The sequence below is a fragment of the Xenopus tropicalis genome, chromosome 5 (genome assembly GCF_000004195.4).
Source record: "Xenopus tropicalis strain Nigerian chromosome 5, UCB_Xtro_10.0, whole genome shotgun sequence".
NCBI classification, from domain to species: domain Eukaryota; kingdom Metazoa; phylum Chordata; class Amphibia; order Anura; family Pipidae; genus Xenopus; species Xenopus tropicalis.
Genome location: NC_030681.2, coordinates 160148883 through 160170383, shown reverse-complemented (window position 1 = coordinate 160170383; position 21501 = coordinate 160148883). Strand labels below are relative to the sequence as shown.

At 45.3% G+C, this 21501-nt stretch overlaps 1 protein-coding gene across 2 annotated transcripts in view; it reads left to right on the top strand.

The window, feature by feature from the left end:
- scara5 (scavenger receptor class A member 5) overlaps positions 1-21501 on the top strand; it is a 123013-nt gene that overhangs the window by 61585 nt on the left and 39927 nt on the right. For both annotated transcript variants that reach the window (XM_031901895.1, XM_002941449.5), the window contains exons 4-6: positions 2693-3367; positions 14547-14627; positions 16356-16454. In XM_031901895.1, coding sequence (XP_031757755.1) covers positions 2693-3367; positions 14547-14627; positions 16356-16454 — 855 coding nt within the window. The remainder of the gene's footprint in view (positions 1-2692; positions 3368-14546; positions 14628-16355; positions 16455-21501) is intronic.

Below are 21501 nucleotides of genomic sequence, written 5' to 3'. Positions count from 1 at the left end.
ACCCTTGTCCTTATATATCAGAAACACCTAGTAGGACCCAATGGTAACAGGACCCACCCTTGTCCTTAGATATCAGAAACACCTAGTAGGACCCAATGGTAACGGAACCCACCCTTGTCCTTATATATCAGAAACACCTAGTAGGACCCAATGGTAACGGAACCCACCCTTGTCCTTATATATCAGAAACACCTAGTAGGACACAATGGTAACGGAACCCACCCTTGTCCTTATATATCAGAAACACCTAGTAGGACACAATGGTAACGGAACCCACCCTTGTCCTTATATATCAGAAACACCTAGTAGGACCCAATGGGAACAGGAACCACCTTTGTCCTTATATATCAGAAACACCTAGTAGGACCCAATGGTAACGGAACCCACCCTTGTCCTTAGATATCAGAAACATCTAGTAGGACACAATGGTAACAATGGTCGGGGAGGTCTGTTGAGGGCCCCATACACAGGCACATCTGCCAACTGAAATCTGCCCACGTATGGCCACCTTAACTATATGGCAGGTATTTTAGCTAAATCTATAGTTGGTTTGGACAATTGATATGTAGCACAATGAGATACTCCCGGGGGTTGGACCCATTGCTATAGCTTTATAGTAGGCTCAGCTTCTATCTATCTGCCCCGCTCTCCACAATTCTAGCAGGGGTTAATAGAATCCCAGCCAGACACACAACACTTTATGGCATGGCTGGCGTGGTGCCCGGTTACATTATAGAATACGCCGCCCCCTCGTGTCAACAAACTCTGTTTCTTATAAGAAAATAATATTTAGAAGTGATTTCCTTTTAACTTTTCACTGGGTTTTTCTCTCTTTCTCTTGGAACCAAACACACGTTGGCCTCTCAGAGACCACTCAGAGATCAGTCAGAGATCACTCAGAGATCACCCAGAGATCAGTCAGAGATCACTCAGAGATCACCCAGAGATCACTCAGAGATCACCCAGAGATCAGTCAGAGATCACTCAGAGATCACCCAGAGATCAGTCAGAGATCACTCAGAGATCACCCAGAGATCACTCAGAGATCACTCAGAGATCGGCCAGAGATCGCTCAGAGATCAGCCAGAGATCAGTCAGAGATCACTCAGAGATCACCCAGAGATCACTCAGAGATCACTCAGAGATCGGCCAGAGATCGCTCAGAGATCAGCCAGAGATCACCCAGAGATCACCCATAGATCACTCAGAGATTCAGATTCCCTGAAGCAGCTTCTATGAACTGGTGTAATAAGTGGAGGCAGAGGAACTGTATGGCTCCCTCTGCTGGCCAGAAGTCATAATGAGTTAAAGATTACAGTAACGTATGTCCATCAGAATAACTGACACATATCAGCTCTGAAAGCCCCCAGTAGCTATGAAGGGTAGTGCCGGTAAAGTTCAGCAAGCAGACCAGGGTTTGATTCCCGACAGTTGCTGACAATACGGGGTCCATGGAGACTGGCAGGACTAAATAGGACTAATTACAAGGCCTTGTCATTATTATATATTTAAAACTGTACTGGAAGAACCCTGTAACACGTGGGCCTTTTCCTGAATAGAAGTTGGGTTTTTACATCTGCATCGGTGCTGTTTGCTTGACTTTTAACTTGAAATGTAACCTGCTCGTTGCTGTGCGTTTCCAATTGATTTTAAACCTTTATTTTCATTTACCATCACATCTGCCCAGGAAATCACTGGAAGAATCCCATGTAAATAAAACACAGGACTCTAATTGTGTCCGGTTTGGGATTGAACAATAGCGAGAGATGAGTGGACATCTGTTCTAAAATAAATAGTATTTTCTGGCTCCTTCCGAAACAACAAAAAACAGCTATTGTAACAGCCTTTTCCAATATCCCCCTGATCTTTTGTTACCAAGGAGTCAAACACATCGGTCAGCACTTAGCAATGAGAATACATATTTATATCAGTGTTTGACAAGTTATTTTAGCAGTCTCGTGTTTGAGGCTCACTTGGGGTTTGGGTGAGGTTGAGTGAAGTTATTGTTCTTCCTTCAGTTGAGTGAAGTTCTTGTTCTTCCTTCAGTTGAGTGAAGTTCTTGTTCTTCCTTCAGTTGAGTGAAGTTCTTGTTCTTCCTTCAGTTGAGTGAACTTCTTGTTCTTCCTTCAGTTGAGTGAACTTTTTGTTCTTCCTTCAGTTGAGTGAACTTCTTGTTCTTCCTTCAGTTGAGTGAACTTCTTGTTCTTCCTTCAGTTGAGTGAACTTCTTGTTCTTCCTTCAGTTGAGTGAACTTCTTGTTCTTCCATCAGTTGAGTGAACTTTTTCTTCTTCCTTCAGTTGAGTGAACTTCTTGTTCTTCCTTCAGTTGAGTGAACTTCTTGTTCTTCCATCAGTTGAGTGAAGTTCTTGTTCTTCCTTCAGTTGAGTGAACTTCTTGTTCTTCCTTCAGTTGAGTGAAATTTTTGTTCTTCCTTCAGTTGAGTGAACTTCTTGTTCTTCTATCAGTTGAATTAGCAACTTCCCTACGTAGAGACTTTCTAAGTTGCCCAACCCTAGTGTCCCAATTGCTCTGTGGCCCCTTTCAGTAGAGGCTTTGCAAAAACCAATGTATACATTTAATTTATTCTTACATTCTTGTGTTGTAAAGCACCACTTTTTGGCCACAGGTTGTTGTCTATGGAAGACCAGTGTAGAAAACGTACAATTCATTCTCTGCTTCTATTTCTTTCAGTTTCAAGACCCCAGAGTTCTCCCGAGGATTTAAAAGTTCTAACGGGCAACATGAATCGTTTAAACGAGAGCTACCGAGACCTCCAGTTTAAGCTGATGCAGCTCTCCTTCAAGGGAGACTTCATGGAACATGTTTGGAAGCTGCAGGATCTCTTCCAGAACCATTCTGACTCACTTCTCCAACTCACCGAATCCCTCCATAAGCTGGAGGAGAATCTGCAGCTCCTTCAGGACATGGCCACCAAAACTGACACAATTACCACCAACCTCGGTGCCAATCTGAACCAGTTAAGCGATTCACACCAGTCAGAGATCTATCGTCTCTCTACAGAGTTTAACAGCAGTAGGTACATGTGGAACCATCATGACACTCTATTGAAGGAGATGTCTTCAAAAGTTGAAGGATTTAATTACCAAATAAGTGAGATATTGGGGACGCTTAATGCAGTCAACGCAACTTTTACCTACGATATAGGAATTCATCACACAAGGATCCAAGATCTTCAGGGTCTCGTAACCAATGTGTCAGAGGAAACAAGGCACATGAGGCTTCTACATATTGTTATGGAGCAACAGTTAAAGCACGAGATGGCGCTACTGAACAATGTGACAGAAGATTTAAGGCTGAAAGACTGGGAACACTCCATCGCCTTAAAAAATATTACTCTTATAAGAGGTAGGTTCTTCACCAGGAGAAATTCCATATTATAGACTGAAATGGGTAGTTGACCTTACCACCACTACCAACCAAGCAGCAGTTGTGAAGTCAACATGGAATATGAATAGTCCCTAGCAATGAGGCAGCAGCCATAGGGCAAGCTGGCATAGGGTCAAGTTAGGTGGATAGGGGTGGGTGGGTTGGAAAGGGGGCAGAAGGGAGGGCACCTACATAGTTTCTGGTGAGAGATGCTCAAGAACCATACAGGACAGGTCTTTTCTTTTACTATGAAAATGAAACTGGTGGCCATTTCTAACACTTGTACTGAAGAGCAGTGGGCTTTGTAGACTTTACAGGGTGCCCAGTTGGTAATATTTTCATTTAGTTTTAAGGTTGATGGTGAAATTTTCCCCAGTAAAAATCCTATATTTGTCCCAACAAGAGATACATTGGTGGGATGTCTCTTCTCTCTTTCTTCTTGTGGACAGTGGACCCATTCTCCCCTTGTCTGACCTCGCCAAAGCCAGTTCTTCACTGAGTGAAATATCCTTATACCCAATACTGCTCCATCTCTGGCTGATATGTGCATTAGCTTGAAATCCAGTGGCATTGTATCCATTTGTGTCTTGTTGCAGCGTAACATTTCCAAAACCCCAGTGGGTGGCACCATAAATACCCCAACTTTACATTTTTGGTTTCATATTTGTATATGGAAGACTATATAGAAGACTAATCAATATCCCTGGGTGGTTGCCTCTTTTCCGATGCCTGACGTGATGTATAAATGTATAATATACACTGGTCCAATAGGCATACATATATCTTTGGGGATTAGGCGCATATTCAAATATATATATTGTCAGGAAACCCTCTAGGTCCTCTATACTACCAGAAAAGACCATTATAGGACCATTAGAGGTTGGACACTGATGGTGGGGATCAGGCTTACAGTTGGGGTTCAGTTGGGCTCTGTGCAGTCAGGTTCTCCCACTCCCATACCAGCAAACCCTTTCTGTACAGACCCGTCTTTTTACACGGGAACATTATTATGCTTGGGAGTCCCCCCCAAACTGGTCCACAAAGTAGGAATGTCCTTGTACCCTGTAGCCTTAATGTTTTACTGGAACCAGGAGGCCCACCCAAACCATGGAAACAGCCCTAGACCATTATTCCTCCTCCACCACCAAATGATACAGCTGGAGTTATGCATTTAGGCAGGTAGTGTTCTCCTGGAATTCGCCCCAGGTGGTCAAATGTAATTTATCAATCCAGAGGACACATCTCTACTGCTCCAGCGTCCATGATGGTGACCTTCATACCACTCCAGTCAACACTTTGAATCACACATGTGGATGTAAGGCCATAAACACGCCTTACGTATATTTTTTGGGTTGACACTGCCAGTTTGGGGCAGTTTGGAACTCAGCAGCGAGGGTTCCACCTGAGAACATGGCAATTGAGACGTAGTGTCCAGATACCTTTAGTTGCGTAGTGTTTCTCTGTGTTCAGGCAATGAATAATGAACTTCTTCTGACCGGAGAAGACCCTGCGGCCCAGATTACACCACATTTTCTGGAGTCTTATTTTTAGGAATTCTATGATACGGTGGGAGGGTTACGAGAAGCAATAATAAAGAGGAGACAATAACTGGGCTTGGGGAATCTACAAAAGGAGATTTAGTGTCTGAGACACATTGACAGACATGGGCAGTCTCTTCCGCAGCGGAACCAGTCATTAGAGATTTGGCATGATGAGAAGAGATAGGAAATCAGACAGACTGGGGATGTTGGAGCTTTTTATAAAGCCGAAACAATCTTTTAATTACAGGTTCTGGAATCATTGACATAAATGAGTCCAATAAACTCAGCAAGGCCTCAAAGTGTTTATTCACGTGGGTCTGAAGGCTTCTCGCTCCCACGGCCGCTTCTGGGAAACCTTGTTTAGAAGGAAATACCTGGCACTTTGTTTAGGTTGCAGTCCCACAATAAGAAAGGAATGATATCGGGCGTTAGTGATTGGTTCGGGTGTTAGTGATTGGTTCAGGTATTAGTGATTGGTTCGGGCGTTAGTGATTGGTTCGGGCGTTAGTGATTGGTTCGGGCGTTAGTGATTGGTTCGGGTGTTAGTGACGTGTTTAGACATGTATTTAGAATCCATTGCTTACAGCTATTAAATAGACACCATTCCCAAATAGACCCGGGGCCTCAGTAACTACAGTTTGATATGATTAGAAGGCAACTACACTCTGAGCTCACCAGAACCTTGGCCTCTCCCTTCCCTCGTTGCACTCACTCCTTTTAGCTTTCCAATCAGACGTTGCAAGGTTCTTTTCTCTCAGCAATGACAAATACCACCCATCATTAACACTTTCAGGGTAGTGTAATTGGCATGTTTTAGTTAGTATACGCTCAATGACCCTCCACTTCCCACTATGACCCTCCATTTTCTACAATGACCCTCCACCGCTCAAAATAGCCCTCAACTTCCGACAATGGCCCTCCATCACCCAAAATAGCCCTCTTCTTCCCACAATGGCCCTCCACTTCCTACAATGACCCTCCACCACCCAAAATAGCCCTTTACTTCCCACAATGGCCCTCCACTTCCCACTATGACCCTCCATTTTCTACAATGACCCTCCACTGCCCAAAATAGCCCTCAACTTCCAACAGTGGCCCTCCAATCACCCAAATAGCCATCTACTTCCAACAATGGCCCTCCACTTCCTACAATGACCCTCCACTTCCTACAATAACCCTCCACCACCCAAAATAGCCCTCTACTTCCCACAATGGCCCTCCACTTCCTACAATAACCCTCCACCAACCAAAATAGCCCTCTACTTCCCACAATGGCCCTCCACTTCCTACAATAACCCTCCACCAACCAAAATAGCCCTCTACTTCCCACAATGGTCCTCCACTTCCTACAATAACCCTCCACCAACCAAAATAGCCCTCTACTTCCCACAATGGCCCTCTACTTCCTACAATAACCCTCCACCACCCAAAATGGGTCGATCCAGGTTCCTACTTGACCTTTCCCCCAGGAACCTGCAGAGCAATGAAAATTGTGTTTTAAGTTGCAAGAACCAATGGGACATGGGAAAGAGCCAGTACTGGGTTGAAGGTTGGGAATGCAACAGTTTTAATGGGTCGTCATGAATTAAGCACTCACCCTATGAGTAATGCCTACAGGTGATGATTGCATAGTTACCTTTAAACAACAGGGGTCTCCAATATGGCAGCTCCTACCCAAAAAAAAACAAAAAAACACAAATATACAGAGATGGAATGTTCTGGGCACGCAATACACTATCGCTATTACTTGTCACTCAGCCCAATGGGACTTCTATTCCCATTCCAGACACTCTGCCAAGATCTATATTGATCTCCATGAAGAAAATCTGTCAGCAGATTCACTGAATAGAAATAAATAACACGAAGCCTGAGACACGTTCTGTGCCTGGCGGCCTATCAAGCGCAGCAGTGCGCGTAATGTATAGAGATTGGCAACTGGTTGGTTGTCATGTGTTGCACTGGGTCACGTAAGGTAAACGCCTGATAGAGTCTGTAGCAGTGATAACATGAAGGGGATGAGCCCTCCGCACTACTAGCGCTACCGGCACAGGCTGCTGCACACATGCTTACCCCCCCGCACCCTCGCTTCCCAGTGCCGATTAGAGATGATTGTGAAACAGTTCCCCTTACATGTGAACATAGTAACATAGTAAGTTAGGTTGAAAAAAGACGTACGTCCATCACGTTCAACCATAATGCCTATATATAACCTGCCTAACTGCCAGCTGATCCAGAGGAATGTGAAAAACCCCATAGACAACCAAGTGGCTGCATGGTGGGAAACACCAATCTAAAGTTTTACAGTCTCCATCTTGTCCTTTTGTCTCCATCTTGCCCTACTGTCTCCATCTTGTCCTACTGTCTCCATCTTGCCCTACTGTCTCCATCTTGCCCTACTGTCTCCATCTTGTTCTACTGTCTCCATCTTGCCCTACTGTCTCCATCTTGTCCTACTGTCTCCATTTTGTCCTTTTGTATCCAACTTGCCCTACTGTCTCCATCTTGCCCTACTGTCTCCATCTTGTCCTACTGTCTCCATTTTGTCCTATTGTCTCCATCTTGCCCTACTCTCTCCATCTTGCCCTACTCTCTGTATCTTGCCCTACTGTCTCCATCTTGTCCTACTGTCCCCGTTTTGCCCTACTGTCTCCATCTTGCCCTACTGTCTCCATCTTGCCCTACTGTCTCCATCTTGTCCTACTGTCTTCATCTTGTCCTACTGTCCCCATCTTGCCCTACTGTCTCATCTTGCCCTACTGTCTCCATCTTGTCCTACTGTCTCCATCTTGTCCTACTGTCTCCATCTTGCCCTACTGTCTCCATCTTGCCCTACTGTCTCCATCCTGCCCTATTGTCTCCATCTTGCCCTACTGTCTCCATCTTGCCCTACTGTCTCCATCTTGTCTTACTGTCTCCATCTTGCCCTACTGTCTCCATCTTGCCCTACTGTCTCCATCTTGCCCTACTGTCTCCATCTTGTCCTACTGTCTCCATCTTGCCCTACTGTCTCCATCTTGCCCTATTGTCTCCATCTTGTCCTACTGTCTCCATCTTGCCCTACTGTCTCCATCTTGTCCTACTGTCTCCATCTTGCCCTACTGTCTCCATCTTGCCCTATTGTCTCCATCTTGTCCTACTGTCTCCATCTTGTCCTACTGTCTTCATTCTGCATTACAGGCAGCATCTTGCCCTAATGTCTATGTCTTCTGGTGTCTGCAGCTTACATTATATTCCCTTGACTATGAAGATACTCAAAACTCCTTTCTCAGTGGTGTGTTTCCTCCCTAGAATCAAACTGAGCAACAGAACGACAGGAGTGGCACACACATACAAGGGTAGTTAACCCACTGATTTCAGCCACAGAAAGTAACAAAGCTTTGGGGGGACAATACTCCCCTTGTCAGATCACTGGTGACACCTGGTGGGACAAATTTCGCCCAATTACAACCTGAGAACAGACAAGCTGATAACAACTTGGTTTGCGTTCAGCCAACGGTGATCTCTTGCGCAACCTGATGTCTCCAATCAGCTATTTCCATTTGTCATTTTTGCAAGTTTTGCCCAAGTATTTCCATTACTGTATATGCCAGGGGTGACACAACTGTGGGCGTAATGACTGTGGCTGAGCCCTGGACCATGAAAGCTCCCCATGGGCGCAGAGAATGATCTCCTTGAGAGACTATTACACAACCCTGTATGCAGAGACTGTATAACATGGGAGGATAACATAGTCCTGATGATGAACCCAAATCATATGATGCAGCAGGTCCTATGGGCTTCCAGTTACACGGCCGCCATTTCTATCCCTCTCCCATTATCTCATGGTGAATAAAAGCGACGTTGCTGTTGGACTTTATTAAAACCATCGATTTCCTAATTGTTTATTGCATGGGATAAAACAAACAGAACCGTAAAGCTGCTCTGGATCTGAACTCTGTCTCTCCCCACGGCTCCTTCCCTCCCCGGCTCCTGCGGCGCAGATGGACAAACCTCCCCATGTGGGGAAATTAAACGCCAATTACTTTACTCTGTAAATCCACCAAATTCCTATTAATCTGCGGCTCTTCCTCTGTGGTTGAGGGAAGAACGAGGACCCGACGGGAGGGACATTGCCCTCTGCCGAGAGGAATGGAGAGCATGGAGCCCATATGTTGTGGGGTTACGAGGAGTCTGGGAAGTAACATGAGCCGCTCTTGGCTCGCTCTACTGACTTTAATTAACCAGAGCTCTTTATATTATTTCCCCCGCACTATAGAAGTGGAGAAGTTTTTTTTTCAATCATTACGGATTCCCATCTTTCACTTTCAGCCCGTTGGATATTCATTAGGTGGGTCAGAATGCCAGAATGTGGGGAGCAGTCGTCTCAAAGTAAACACAAAGCTGGCAGCGGGACTGACCCACATTCATATTATGTTATGGTAGCAAGGCCACTTATTAACCATTCGTACATCTGCTTCCTGCCGCCGGATTAAATTGCAAAATATTCCTTTATATTTACCTTAGCTGAGCAACTGCTCCAGACGTTGGGCATGGCCCAGCCTCAGCGCCGGTACATCCATCACAATGACAGACTCATTAACTGTGTGCCCAGAACATGTGCCTACAGTAAGGCATTGGTGATGCTGAATATATCTAGAAAGAACCCAATAATGTATTTTAGTCAACTGTTCATGGGTTATTTTGAGGTTGAATTTCCCATATCTAGCAGAAGGTGTAGGGCTGGGGAACCTCCAACAAGTCTACTGTTCTTCACAAGCTGAGCAGATCCTAATCTGTAATTTGTACCTCATTTGTTTGTATATGGGGTTCTTGTAGAAGGAATGCAGAGGGAATAGCTTCTTGGGTAAAGTCCTCGTTGACCCAGCTTGGAACCTTAAACGGTGTGTAGATCCAATTAGCAACTGGGTTGTTTTGATTGGCCAGATTCTAATCCTACCGTGTATCCTCCTGTAGAGCACTATACAGAGCAGATATGCCCCTGACATGAAGGAATGGGTGTCTCAGAGGACTTTCTGGCAGACACTCATCGGTGGTCAGGAACCATCATTTGAAAGGGGGACTTCTACTCCCTACAGGGTAGGACCATGACCTTTATTGGTTGGCAACTTCATATTGCTATGTTGGCCAACAGATATTTCCTTGGGTAGAGTTTTACTTATACTATTTTGTTGGTTACAGTATCTCTTGTGTAGACCATTCGGCAGGGTGAAGACAGGGGGAAGCTTCTCCCTGGTATCAATCAAACATAGGGAGTGACTGTAATTGTGACAATATTGATATTTATTGATATTTACCTAAAGATGGTCCCTAGGCTCCCCCCTTGCTAAACTAGAGCTGACGTGCAAATGACACAAATTACTTACTAAGGCTTTCTGTTTCTTTAACTCCCAGAATCCTCCTTCCCGAGGGCAAACGAATGACCCTATTGCTGACTCACGTTACACTCATTTCCCTTGCTGTTCCGCTGCCAGGCCGCAATACATATATTTTTGTTCACCCGAACAGTTATTTCATTTATAGAGATAAAACTGGGATTTGTGGCTAATTATTTCCCGGATGGAATGTTTGCCCTTTAGTGCTTTCCTGTATACGTTATATACAGACTTTGGCTGTTCTTGCTCCCCTATCTATCCCTTATTATCTGTTTATGTTATATACATTTCCTCCTGGAATATTATGGAGCTACTAAATATTTCACGTATCGCCAGTGTTTACTCAAGGACCCCATTGTGCTGTGTCAGCGTGAGGTTGAACATTCGCCTCTGCCCCCCGGGGTTCAACTGAATATATTTCTGACTCAGACCTGAAGGATTTCTGCCAAACAATTACATCCCCCCCCCCGAGATCTGTAATGATCCAGTCTGCTTTCTGGTCCGTGGCAGCTTTACTGGCCGGTTAATTTTGATCGCAGAATTCAGTTGGTTGTACCAGAGTTTGCTTGATGCCCCCAATCCAATGCCAACCTGCACCTGGAAAAACAGGGCACTCAAACATGTTAATATAGAAAAACATGTACAGGTATGGGACTGGTCTTTGGGAAAGAAAAGACCAGAAACATTGCCTGGTCTTTGGGCAAGAGAAGGCCTGAAACATTGCCTGGTCTTTGGGCAAGAGAAGGCCTGAAACATTGCCTGGTCTTTGGGCAAGAGAAGGCCTGAAACACTGCCTGGTCTTTGGGCAAGAGAAGGCCTGAAACATTGCCTGGTCTTTGGGCAAGAGAAGGCTTGAAACATTGCCTGGTCTTTGGGCAAGAGAAGGCCTAAAACATTGCCTGGTCTTTGGGCAAGAAAAGGCCTGAAACATTGCCTGGTCTTTGGGCAAGAGAAGGCCTGAAACATTACGTGGTCTTTGGGCAAGAGAAGGCCTGAAACATTGCCTGGTCCATGGGCAAGAGAGGGCCTAAAACGTTGCGTGGTCTTTGGGCAAGAGAAGGCCTGAAACATTGCCTGATCTTTGGGCAAGAGAAGGCCTGAAACATTGCCTGGTCTTTGGGCAAGAGAAGGCCTGAAACATTGCCTGGTCTTTGGGCAAGAGAAGGCCTGAAACATTGCCTGGTCTTTGGGCAAGAGAAGGCCTGAAACATTGCCTGGTCTTTGGGCAAGAGAAGGCCTGAAACATTGCCTGGTCTTTGGGCAAGAGAAGGCCTGAAACGTTGCGTGGTCTTTGGGAAAGAGAATGCCTGAAACATTGCCTGGTCTTTGGGCAAGAGAAGGCCTGAAGCATTGCCTGGTCCATGGGCAAGAGAAGGCCTGAAACGTTGCCTTGACTTTGGGCAAGAGAAGGCCTGAAACATTGCCTGGTCTTTGGGCAAGAGAAGGCCTGAAACATTGCCTGGTCCATGGGCAAGAGAAGGCCTGAAACATTGCCTGGACTTTGGGCAAGAGAAGGCCTGAAACGTTGCGTGGTCTTTGGGCAAGAGAAGGCCTGAAACATTGCCTGGTCTTTGGGCAAGAGAAGGCCTGAAACATTGCCTGGTCTTTGGGCAAGAGAAGGCCTGAAACATTGCCTGGTCTTTGACCTAAATAAAAAAAACACTTTTTCACCATTGCAATCGGAAGCTTTTACAGTAGACCCCTGCAGTGAGCACCATAATCTTTATATTATTTGGGGGGGAGTGCACCCCAGTTCTTCTTTATCTCACCCTTTATCTGCAGCACATTGACATCTTCTATTCCCAGTCCTTTCTGCTCCCACAGGGAACAAGTGTTTGTGCCAATAGGAACTTTACTAATAAAAGATTCAGATTGGGAAGCTCAATGCACACTCATACTCCGGAATAACAGACACATCTAGGAGCAAAGTCATGAAAATATTGAACTTTCTATAAACCAGATCATCGAAACTGGTGATGGAATTAAAGGGCTGGATCTCTGCCTGCCGAGCCGTCCCCAGTGGCCCGGATATCATGAGCAATAAGGATAATGAATTCGATGTGTTCCTTACATCCCATGCATGAGAAGTTCTACTCTTGACCTATAGAAACCAAACACTGTGGTTAGAATGTTCTGCCAGGGATCCATGTAATGTTGACATGTTCCTAAATGTTGACAGGGTTTGTCTCCCACCCCCCAAAACACACGGATTCATTCCCAAAATATATCACAGCCTGGAGGAAAAACAAAGTTATTCTTATAAATAAACCGCAGTGTGGTTTCCATTGCACGGTCGCAAGGTACGTCTGTGCCTGGGGGTTGTTCATGGATTGAAACAACAACAGAATTAGCAGTGGAATTACACGTCGGTCCAACAGGTTCAATTCCCCTCTTGGCCAATGCCAAAACCCCATATATATATATGTATAAACAAGCAATAGAGTGGGGGCTGGGAAAATTGGGGGTCAACAAAGTAAAATATGTGCCATTGAGGCAGGACCCAAGGCAGGAGTGCTTGGCAAGACTGAAGGCCACCAATTGGGCCATTGCAAACCCTAGATAGTGATACTGATTGATACCCTGCCAGTGACCTGGGGGCTCTGTAGGTCCATATACCCAGACTTTGGGCTCAGAACTTGGCTAATATATATATATACAGCATGTCCTTGCCATAACCCGTTCTTCCCCTGTTGGGACTATTTATATACAAAGGAAAGTTGATTTATACTGTGTGTTCTAATTGGGGGGCCCAGTCAGACCCACGTTTTTCTCATATGATTTTCCTGGGCAGTAATAAAAACAGATAAATTCTCGATCCTTCTTGGGTCAGAGCGGCGGGGCAATTACCGACTGCCTTCGTACATGTGTCATGCGCATCCAATTAGCACATGAAAAACAGACTTTACCAGCAGAATATTATAAATCCCAGAGTTCGGGGCCGAGCCAAGAATATGAATTTCTTTATTTTGTTCACATTAAAGCAGCAACGTGCAAAGATTTCTGTTATTAAAACCCACAGAGGTTTCACGAGGCCGGCGTTCCACCAATCAGGGCTGAAGTACAAAGCAATTAGAATGTGGCTACACGTGCCTCTTGGTTTCTAGTGAGGAACAGCACCGAAATGGAAAGTTTGAGTTTCTAAAATAACAGTAATAAGTGCCAGGACATGGGCAGATATTGGGCACCTTCCTTGATTGAACTGGCAACCAATCATTGCATGTACGTAGCCTAATTGACTTTTCAAAGCAATATATATGGTTTCTTCAGCATTGTGTAGACCGGGCAGAAGGTGGCATTGGTAGAGCAACACATTGGCCTGTAAGGTAGGGGTATTAATGACTGGTTAAGTGTCATTTACCTTTTGTACTTTGTACCGTTGCCATTTTATTGGCATCTCTTTCATGTGTTCTATGTGATTTACACACAAATGCAGAGGGTGCAATGGACTAAGTCTTATAAAAGACTAAGCCCCCATAGAAACCCCAGGAAACCGGCCAAAAGGCGCAAGGGAAAAAGAGTTTCTTCCAAACCCACCTTCGCCCTAGAGCAAGGCTTGGTCTCCTTGTACTCGACCTCCCTGGCCAAAAGGCACAAAGGAGGCAAGGGTCTTCAGACTCCCTTCGCCTCAAGGCTAGGAGTGACCCTTTATTGTTCCCCCTCCTGTTCGAAGACTTAAAAGGGGTCCAGAGACAATGGACCTCCAAAGAGATCCCAAAGCCATACGCTATGCCCACACACTGTTACCATGAGGAAACATGCGGTAAGGCACCACAGGTATGAAAGGCTTCATAAGCTATCCAGCCCATTGGCCAGAGGATCAAGCTGTGCTCTATATGATATAACAGTATGTTTGGTTTTTGTATAGCACTGTTTAGCTAACATGTCCAACTGGGAGATTGGCTGCTACTCCATATGAGGTTCTTTCAAGTTGTGGAGACCCAATAAAAAAATGGAGGATGAAGTGGAGCAGGTGGAGCTCTTTCTTGGGAAGTCACAAAGAGCAAATCAAAGAGAGTTTAGTGTCCGAGGAGGACTGCCGGAACTCTATACTGCTCAGTTGAAAAGGGGGTATGGAAGCCTCAATGGAAATTTGATAGTAGTCCGTCTTCCCCGTCTTCTGACTGATTGAGATCCATTGGGGGGCATCAGGCACATATTCTTTATCAATATATTGTACTGATGATGATCCTCACCAAGCTTCTTCTGGTCAACTCTCTAAATTCAATGTATTTTTACCCTTTTCAGGTCCACCTGGGCCCAAGGGAGAACAAGGCCATGAAGGAATGGAAGGTGAACCTGGAGCACCCGGCCTACCTGGATTTGAAGGTACATTTTACAATCATCATTTAAATGGCAGTGAAGGTTAACCCCCCCAATTTCCAGTTAATGTTGAATTTTACCAGTTAGTTACCAGCCAATAGTTGCAGATCATACTCCTCACATTCCGATACTCCTACTTTCCCATTTTTGGATAAACCAAAATAAAAGCAACCAATCAGATCTATAGTTTAAAAAAACAGATCAGTAAATGGTGCCTGCTGATTGGCCCCTGTAATTACATAAACCTCTCTAAACCACAACGTTACATCCATTAGCCAAGAATTAAGAACAAAATCACCATCCACCAAGTGAGTAGTTGAAAGGGCAGCTCAAATGTAGAGTCTCATGGGTCAGTTTTATTCCCACTATTAATTTATTGTTTTAATGTAGAATGCTGTATGTTACTGTCTCCATCTTGCCCTACTGCCTCCATCTTGCCCCACTGTCTCCATCCTGTCCTACTGTCTCTATCTTGCCCTACTGTCACCATCCTGTCCTACTGTTTCTATCTTGCCCTACTGTCACCATCCTTCCCTACTGTCTCCATCTTGTCCTACTGTCTCCATCTTGCCCTACTGTCCTGTCCTACTGTCCCCATCTTGCCCTACTGTCTCTATCTTTCCCTACTGTCTCCATCTTGCCCTACTGTCCTGTCCTACTGTCTCCACCTTGCCCTACTGTCCCCATCTTGCCCTACTGTCTCCATCTTGCCCTACTGTCTCCATCTTGCCCTACTGTCTCCATCTTGCCCTACTGTCTCCATCTTGTCCTACTGTCTCCATCTTGCCCTACTGTCTCCATCTTGTCCCACTGTCCCCATCTTGCCCTACTGTCTTGTCATACTGTCTTCATTCTGCATTACTTGCAGCATCTACTGTCTCTATTTTGCCCTTTCTTTTTCTTGCCCTGCTGTTTTTGTTTTTTGTTTTTACCCCACTCTCTCTCTCCCTGTACTATTCTTATCTTGTTTAGCTATGGCTGCTATCACATTTTTCCTACCTGTTTGGGGCCCAGTGGTGCATGAAGGAGAGCCCCCCCAGTAAGACAGCTTTTCAGTATTCATTTGTTTCAGGGCCGACGTTGAGCCCTTTTTTGAGCTAAAGTGAATAATCGCCAGTCAGTTGTAACGTTGTGTTAGTAACCTTGTTACTATTCTGAACTGAGCAATTCCCCTCCATCTGTCCAACCTGCTCCATTACAGACTGGCCGGTGTATTACCCACCCCTCTATTTTCATATTTTGCACATTAGAACAATGACTGTAATCCCCAAAGTGCTTCCACATGTCAGTGATTGGTGGATAATAATCTGGATCAGATTCTCTGCACAGACATAAACCATTTATCCGCCCGGTGCAGAACCTTATCCTGCCCAGAGACTGTGCGTACGAGAATCTAATGGGGTTGATAGTATCAATGACCCAGCAAAGTATGCCACTTATTGCAGGGGGTTAATGTGATTCATGCCAGAATATAGGGCACCAGTCAGTAGGGGCAAGTAGGGGCACTTGTTGGTGCACATGCAAAGGGAACATTGCTGGCAGCTCAAAGTGCATGAAGGTCATAACCGGGACTCAAGTGGTTCCCACAAACTGCACCAGACATGGAGCAAAGGGTCCCCTGTCAGCAACCAGTCTACTACAGTTTGAATAACAAGACTGGAGATTTTTCTGTTGCTATTGGTTACTAGACCTGGCCAGATGTCCAGCTCACCTTGCCTTATTTGTTTCTCCCAGGCATTCCAGGAGCACCTGGTCCAGTGGGTTTGCCGGGGCTCAAAGGGGATCAAGGAGACATTGGAGGACGTGGTATCATGGGATTACGTGGCTTTAATGGTAATAAAATGTATTCAAGTCTTGTATATTGTTTCCTGTGCTTGGTCTAATAATGATTGGCCTCTGGCAGTGAAAGGAAAATGAGTTCATCATCCCTAAAGAAATGGGTTGGTCAAGGTTTGGGCATAATTTGGAATAAAAGGACATTATAAAGGTTCTGTATGATTCAGGAGCAATTTACTACTTAACTAAGGGCTAATAGAATTTGTTACCCAAATGGAAGTGAAAAAGATGCCCCCACTGGACTCATTGGGTGCTTCAGCCAGGCTACAGCACCGACACCGAGTCACTGTTGGAAGTCCATCTCAGTAACTGCTGGCCTCCACAGAATAATAGTGCCCCTTTCTGGATCCAGCCGGTTATCAGCCGAATGACATCTGGAATTCATTCTCATCATTTTTTGATTACAGCAAAATTATTTCTAATTGTTTTTCCAGTCCGTGGATCAGTAATGGGCTCATAGGAAATTGTATTAGATGTGATTGTTTCTCTACAAAAACTGTGGGACAGTGGACTTCTGAGGTGGCCCAGCAATAGTATATTGTAGCCATCAAATGATCCCCACACTGGCAGATAATAGGGCTCACTTACTATGGCCATAGGCCACCTGTATGCTGCCTCTTTGTAAATAGCCTTAAGAAGAATATCTAGTGTAGTAAATAAGAGTTCACTCCAAATTTCATCATAAATGGCTTTCAAGCTGGGCTTTCAGATGTATCTCATGAGCAAAACAGGCATTCTCCAGAAATTTACCACCAACGAGCCTTCAGGCTGCCAGTCAAGGCACAAATTCAACTTCCAAGGGCCTTTAGGATGGAGATCCAATAATATTTAGGAAAGCAGATAACCATTTTCCACAAATCTAACTTGAAATGTCCTTCAGCTTGGGGTTCCAGGCATATCAATGAAAGCAAATAGATGTTCTCCAGGGATCTAACACAAAATGGCCGTCTGGCTGTGGGTCCAAGTATATTTGGGAAAGCAAATGGGAATTCTCTACAAATCTATTTTTAACCTCCGTTTAGGATTAGGATCAAGGAATATCTGGGAAGACAAACAGGCATTCTCAACTCTTACCTGAAATGGCCTTCAGCTTGTGGTTCCAGGCATATCAATGAAAGCAAATAGATGTTCTCCAGGGATCTATTTTCAACCTCCCTTTAGGATTAGGATCAACGAATATCTAAGAAGGCAAACAGGCATTCTCAACTCTAACCTGAAATGGCCTTCAGCTTGGGGTTCCAGACATATCAATGAAAGCAAATAGATGTTCTCCAGGGATCTATTTTCAACCTCCCTTTAGGATTAGGATCAAGGAATATCTAGGAAGACAAACAGACATTCTCAACTCTTACCTGAAATGGCCTTCAGCTTGGGGTTCCAGGCATATCAATGAAAGCAAATAGATGTTCTCAAGGGATCTATTTTCAAACTCCCTTTAGGATTAGGATCAAGGAATATCTAGGAAGGCAAACAGGCATTCTCAACTCTAACCTGAAATGGCCTTTAGCTTGGGGACCCCAAAATATCTATGGAAGCAAGAAGACCAAACATTTAACAGGAAATGGCCTTCAGACTGGGGGTTCAGGAATATCTAGGAGATCAAATAGGCATTTTCCACAACTCTAACCCAAGATGGCCTTCAGGATGGACTCTCAGGAGAATGTAGGAGAGCAACTGAGCCTTCTTCTAGAAAGAATACTGATGAGCCTGCAGGGAATGATAGCCCAAATGCAAGACAATAATTAATCAGGCTTATTAAGCGATATTGACATTTTTACTTTTATAACTGTGACTCTTTTCTTTCTGTTTTCATATCCTCCCTAATCCCCATTTGCACTTCCCGCTTGGGGAACAGACTACACTGTTTCTTAAAATAAGTCTGTTTTTATGGAAATAAGCAAATAAAAAAAAAAGGACCTGAAAACACATTGCCCGGCCAAGATTTCTTAGTAGCCAGGAATTTGACTTCATAGTGGCTGGAATCTGGTTCAGACGTCTGAGCCAACACATTTATATTTTTATGACTATGACCTAAGTGAGGTCTCCCATTATTTGTGCTTTAAATATCTTGTCATGGTGACATGTTGTTTCTTGCTCGCTGTTTACCCTTTAATATCTGATCCAAAAATCTCCAGAACGGATTAGTTGGATGTTCTGTCCAACATACCACCACCATCTTGATCAACTGTTTTATTTTACAAATAGTTTGAAACTCGGCTTGGCTGAATGTGTGTGGGCTCCAAATTATGGTCTGGATCATTTTCGTACCATGGCGATGGGTCGTTTAGTTGATCGGATAGAAAATTTTGGTTGGATGACGATAAAATCTGCTCATGTATTGTGTATCTGAGAAAGAATTGGGGAATGGTGAAATAAATAAACCTGTTTCCACTGCATATATGGTGGCACATTGGGGGATACCAGGGACTATTGTCTCCTTTCCACCCTGGACCTCTAACGAGTTTAAGAGTAAATAGCCCAGGACTGTCAGGCTCTGCCTGTGCTCAAACTCTGGACTGTATGTTAGGCGTTTTCTGCATTACCTTGTTGAGCCACTCGATACCTTGGGGAGCCAGTCCTACACTTATTTGTTCATGCTCACCTCCTCCTCCTCTCAGTAAGCCCAGGTGGTTGCAATCTGACAATTAATGGGCTTTATAAGCCTGTCACAAGCAACTCCTGGTTCCTTGATCATTAAGCCTTTTACCTTTGATCCAGTGCTGTACCTGCCTGGTTCCTGCCCCTGTTCCTGCCTGGTTCCTGCCCCTGTTCCTGCCTGGTTCCTGCCTGTGTTCTTTCCTGATTCCTGCCTGGTTCCTGCCTGTGTTCTTTCCTGATTCCTGCTCATGTTCCTGCCCCTGTTCCTGCCTGGTTCCTGCCCATGCTCCTGCCCATGCTCCTGCCCATGCTCCTGCCCCTGTTCCTGCCCCTGTTCCTGCCCCTGTTCCTGCCCATGTTCTTGCTTAATTCCTTCCCCTGTTCCTGCCTGGTTCCTGCCCGTGTTCTCGCCTGATTCCTGCCTGTGTTCTTGCCTGATTCCTGCCCCTGTTCCTGCCTGGTTCCTGCCCATGTTCCTGCCTGGTTCCTGCCCATGTTCTTGCCTGATTCCTGCCCGTATTCCTGCCTTGTTCCTGCCTGGTTCCTGCCCGTGTTCTTGCCTGATTCCTGCCCGTATTCCTGCCTTGTTCCTGCCTGATTCCTGCCCATATACCTGCCTTGTTCCTGCCTGGTTCCTGCCCATGTTCCTGCCCATGTTCCTGCCCATGTTCCTGCCCATGTTCTCGCCTGATTCCTGCCCGTGTTCTTGCCTGATTCCTGCCCCTGTTCCTGCCTTGTTCCTGCCCGTGTTCCTGCCTGGTTCCTGCCCATGTTCTTGCCTGATTCCTGCCCCTGTTCCTGCCTGGTTCCTGCCCGTGTTCCTGCCTGATTCCTGCCCATGTTCCTGCCTGATTTCTGCCCGTATTCCTGCCTTGTTCCTGCCTGGTTCCTGCCCATGTTCCTGCCTGATTCCTGCCTGTGTTCCTGCCTGATTCCTGCCCATGTTCCTGCCTGATTCCATGTACTATACCCCATTCCTCTGCTCCTGTTCCTGACCTCGGCCTGATTATTGACTTCTCTTTGGGCTTCAGCCTGCCCCTGGCCACTGCCTGTTATTCGGACCCCCTTTTCAGGGGGCAAGGGGAGAGAGATACCATTTATTTTTCCACAGCATATAGTGAAGAATAAGATAAGATTAGAAATATTGGGGTTAAGCATGGGTCAGGTCCGACCCTGGGTCAGTCCTTCCCACCTTCTGAATAGAGCTTGGCTGCCACCCATTGACCCCTGCTGGCCTTTTATAAATACAGGTTAATAATAATATCAAAATGGTCACCTTGGCACAAATACTCTTTATTTCAAGGCAGATTTCCCACTGAGAACTTCACAAAAACAATCCGATGTCACCTAAGGAATCCAGCCTGGCCAAAGCGGCTGCCAAGCCACTGAATTCAACATTGATGCAGAAAAAGACTAACTGCTTGGCAAGTAACCAATCACAATAAACACGTCTAGACATCTCCAGTGACTTCACAGTGGTCTCATGTCCTTTCAGCCCAGTTGATTTGAAAGGCGAATTATGGAAAGATGAGCACCACTTTAGATAACTGAAGGACTGGACAGAGCAGTGTGTGTGTGATGGTAACCTACCCCCAGGAATTAGGACCCAAATTACAAGACTTAACATAGTTTTCTGCTATGTTTTGGACTTTGGAGACCAGGTGATGTCTCTATAAAAGGATGAATCAGGGTAAAATGTCATCAAATGTTGGCAGAAGTCATCTGCTCAGAGTCTAAGATGCCCGTTCCTGCCTCTAGTGAATGAGAAACAGCCAGAGGAAGATGTTGTGATGAGGTCCTGCCAAGCTGGTAAAGGTGGCATAGGTAGGGTAGGTAGCACAACAACTCAAGGCTCCCCCCCTCCGATAGTGGGGTTGTCTCCTTGGGTCAGTTTCTAGAAGAGTAAAGGTACCCATACACGTTAAGATCCACTCCCTTGGCGAGGTCACCAAGCGAGCGGATCTTTTCCCAATATCCCCACCTACGGGTGTGCGATATCGGGAAAATGTAGGCTAATTAGGTCGTTTGGTCCTGGGGCCAAACGATCGAATTCTAAAGGTGGCAATGGCACAGTCGGTTCGGGAACCGCATCAACAAGCTGTTGCGGTCCCTAATCCGACTAAATCTTTTATCCTGCCCGATGGATATCTGCCCAATTTCAGGCCAGATATTGGTCGGTTTTGGGCGTCGTTTCTGCCCCTACACGGGCCGATAAGCTGCCGAATCGGTCCAAGGGACCAATATTGGCAGCTACCATCAGCCTGTATATGGCCACCTTAACTCTCCAAAGTGTTTACAGTTCTTCTAATGCTTGGCTGGCGTCAATCTCTGTAAAATTTCTGATGTTTTGATTGGCTACGGGTTGGTCTAGACCTTTCAATGTTGTATTGTATAATATATATCTATAATATAAACATTATGTATAGAGAATGAGAATTTTTCAGTG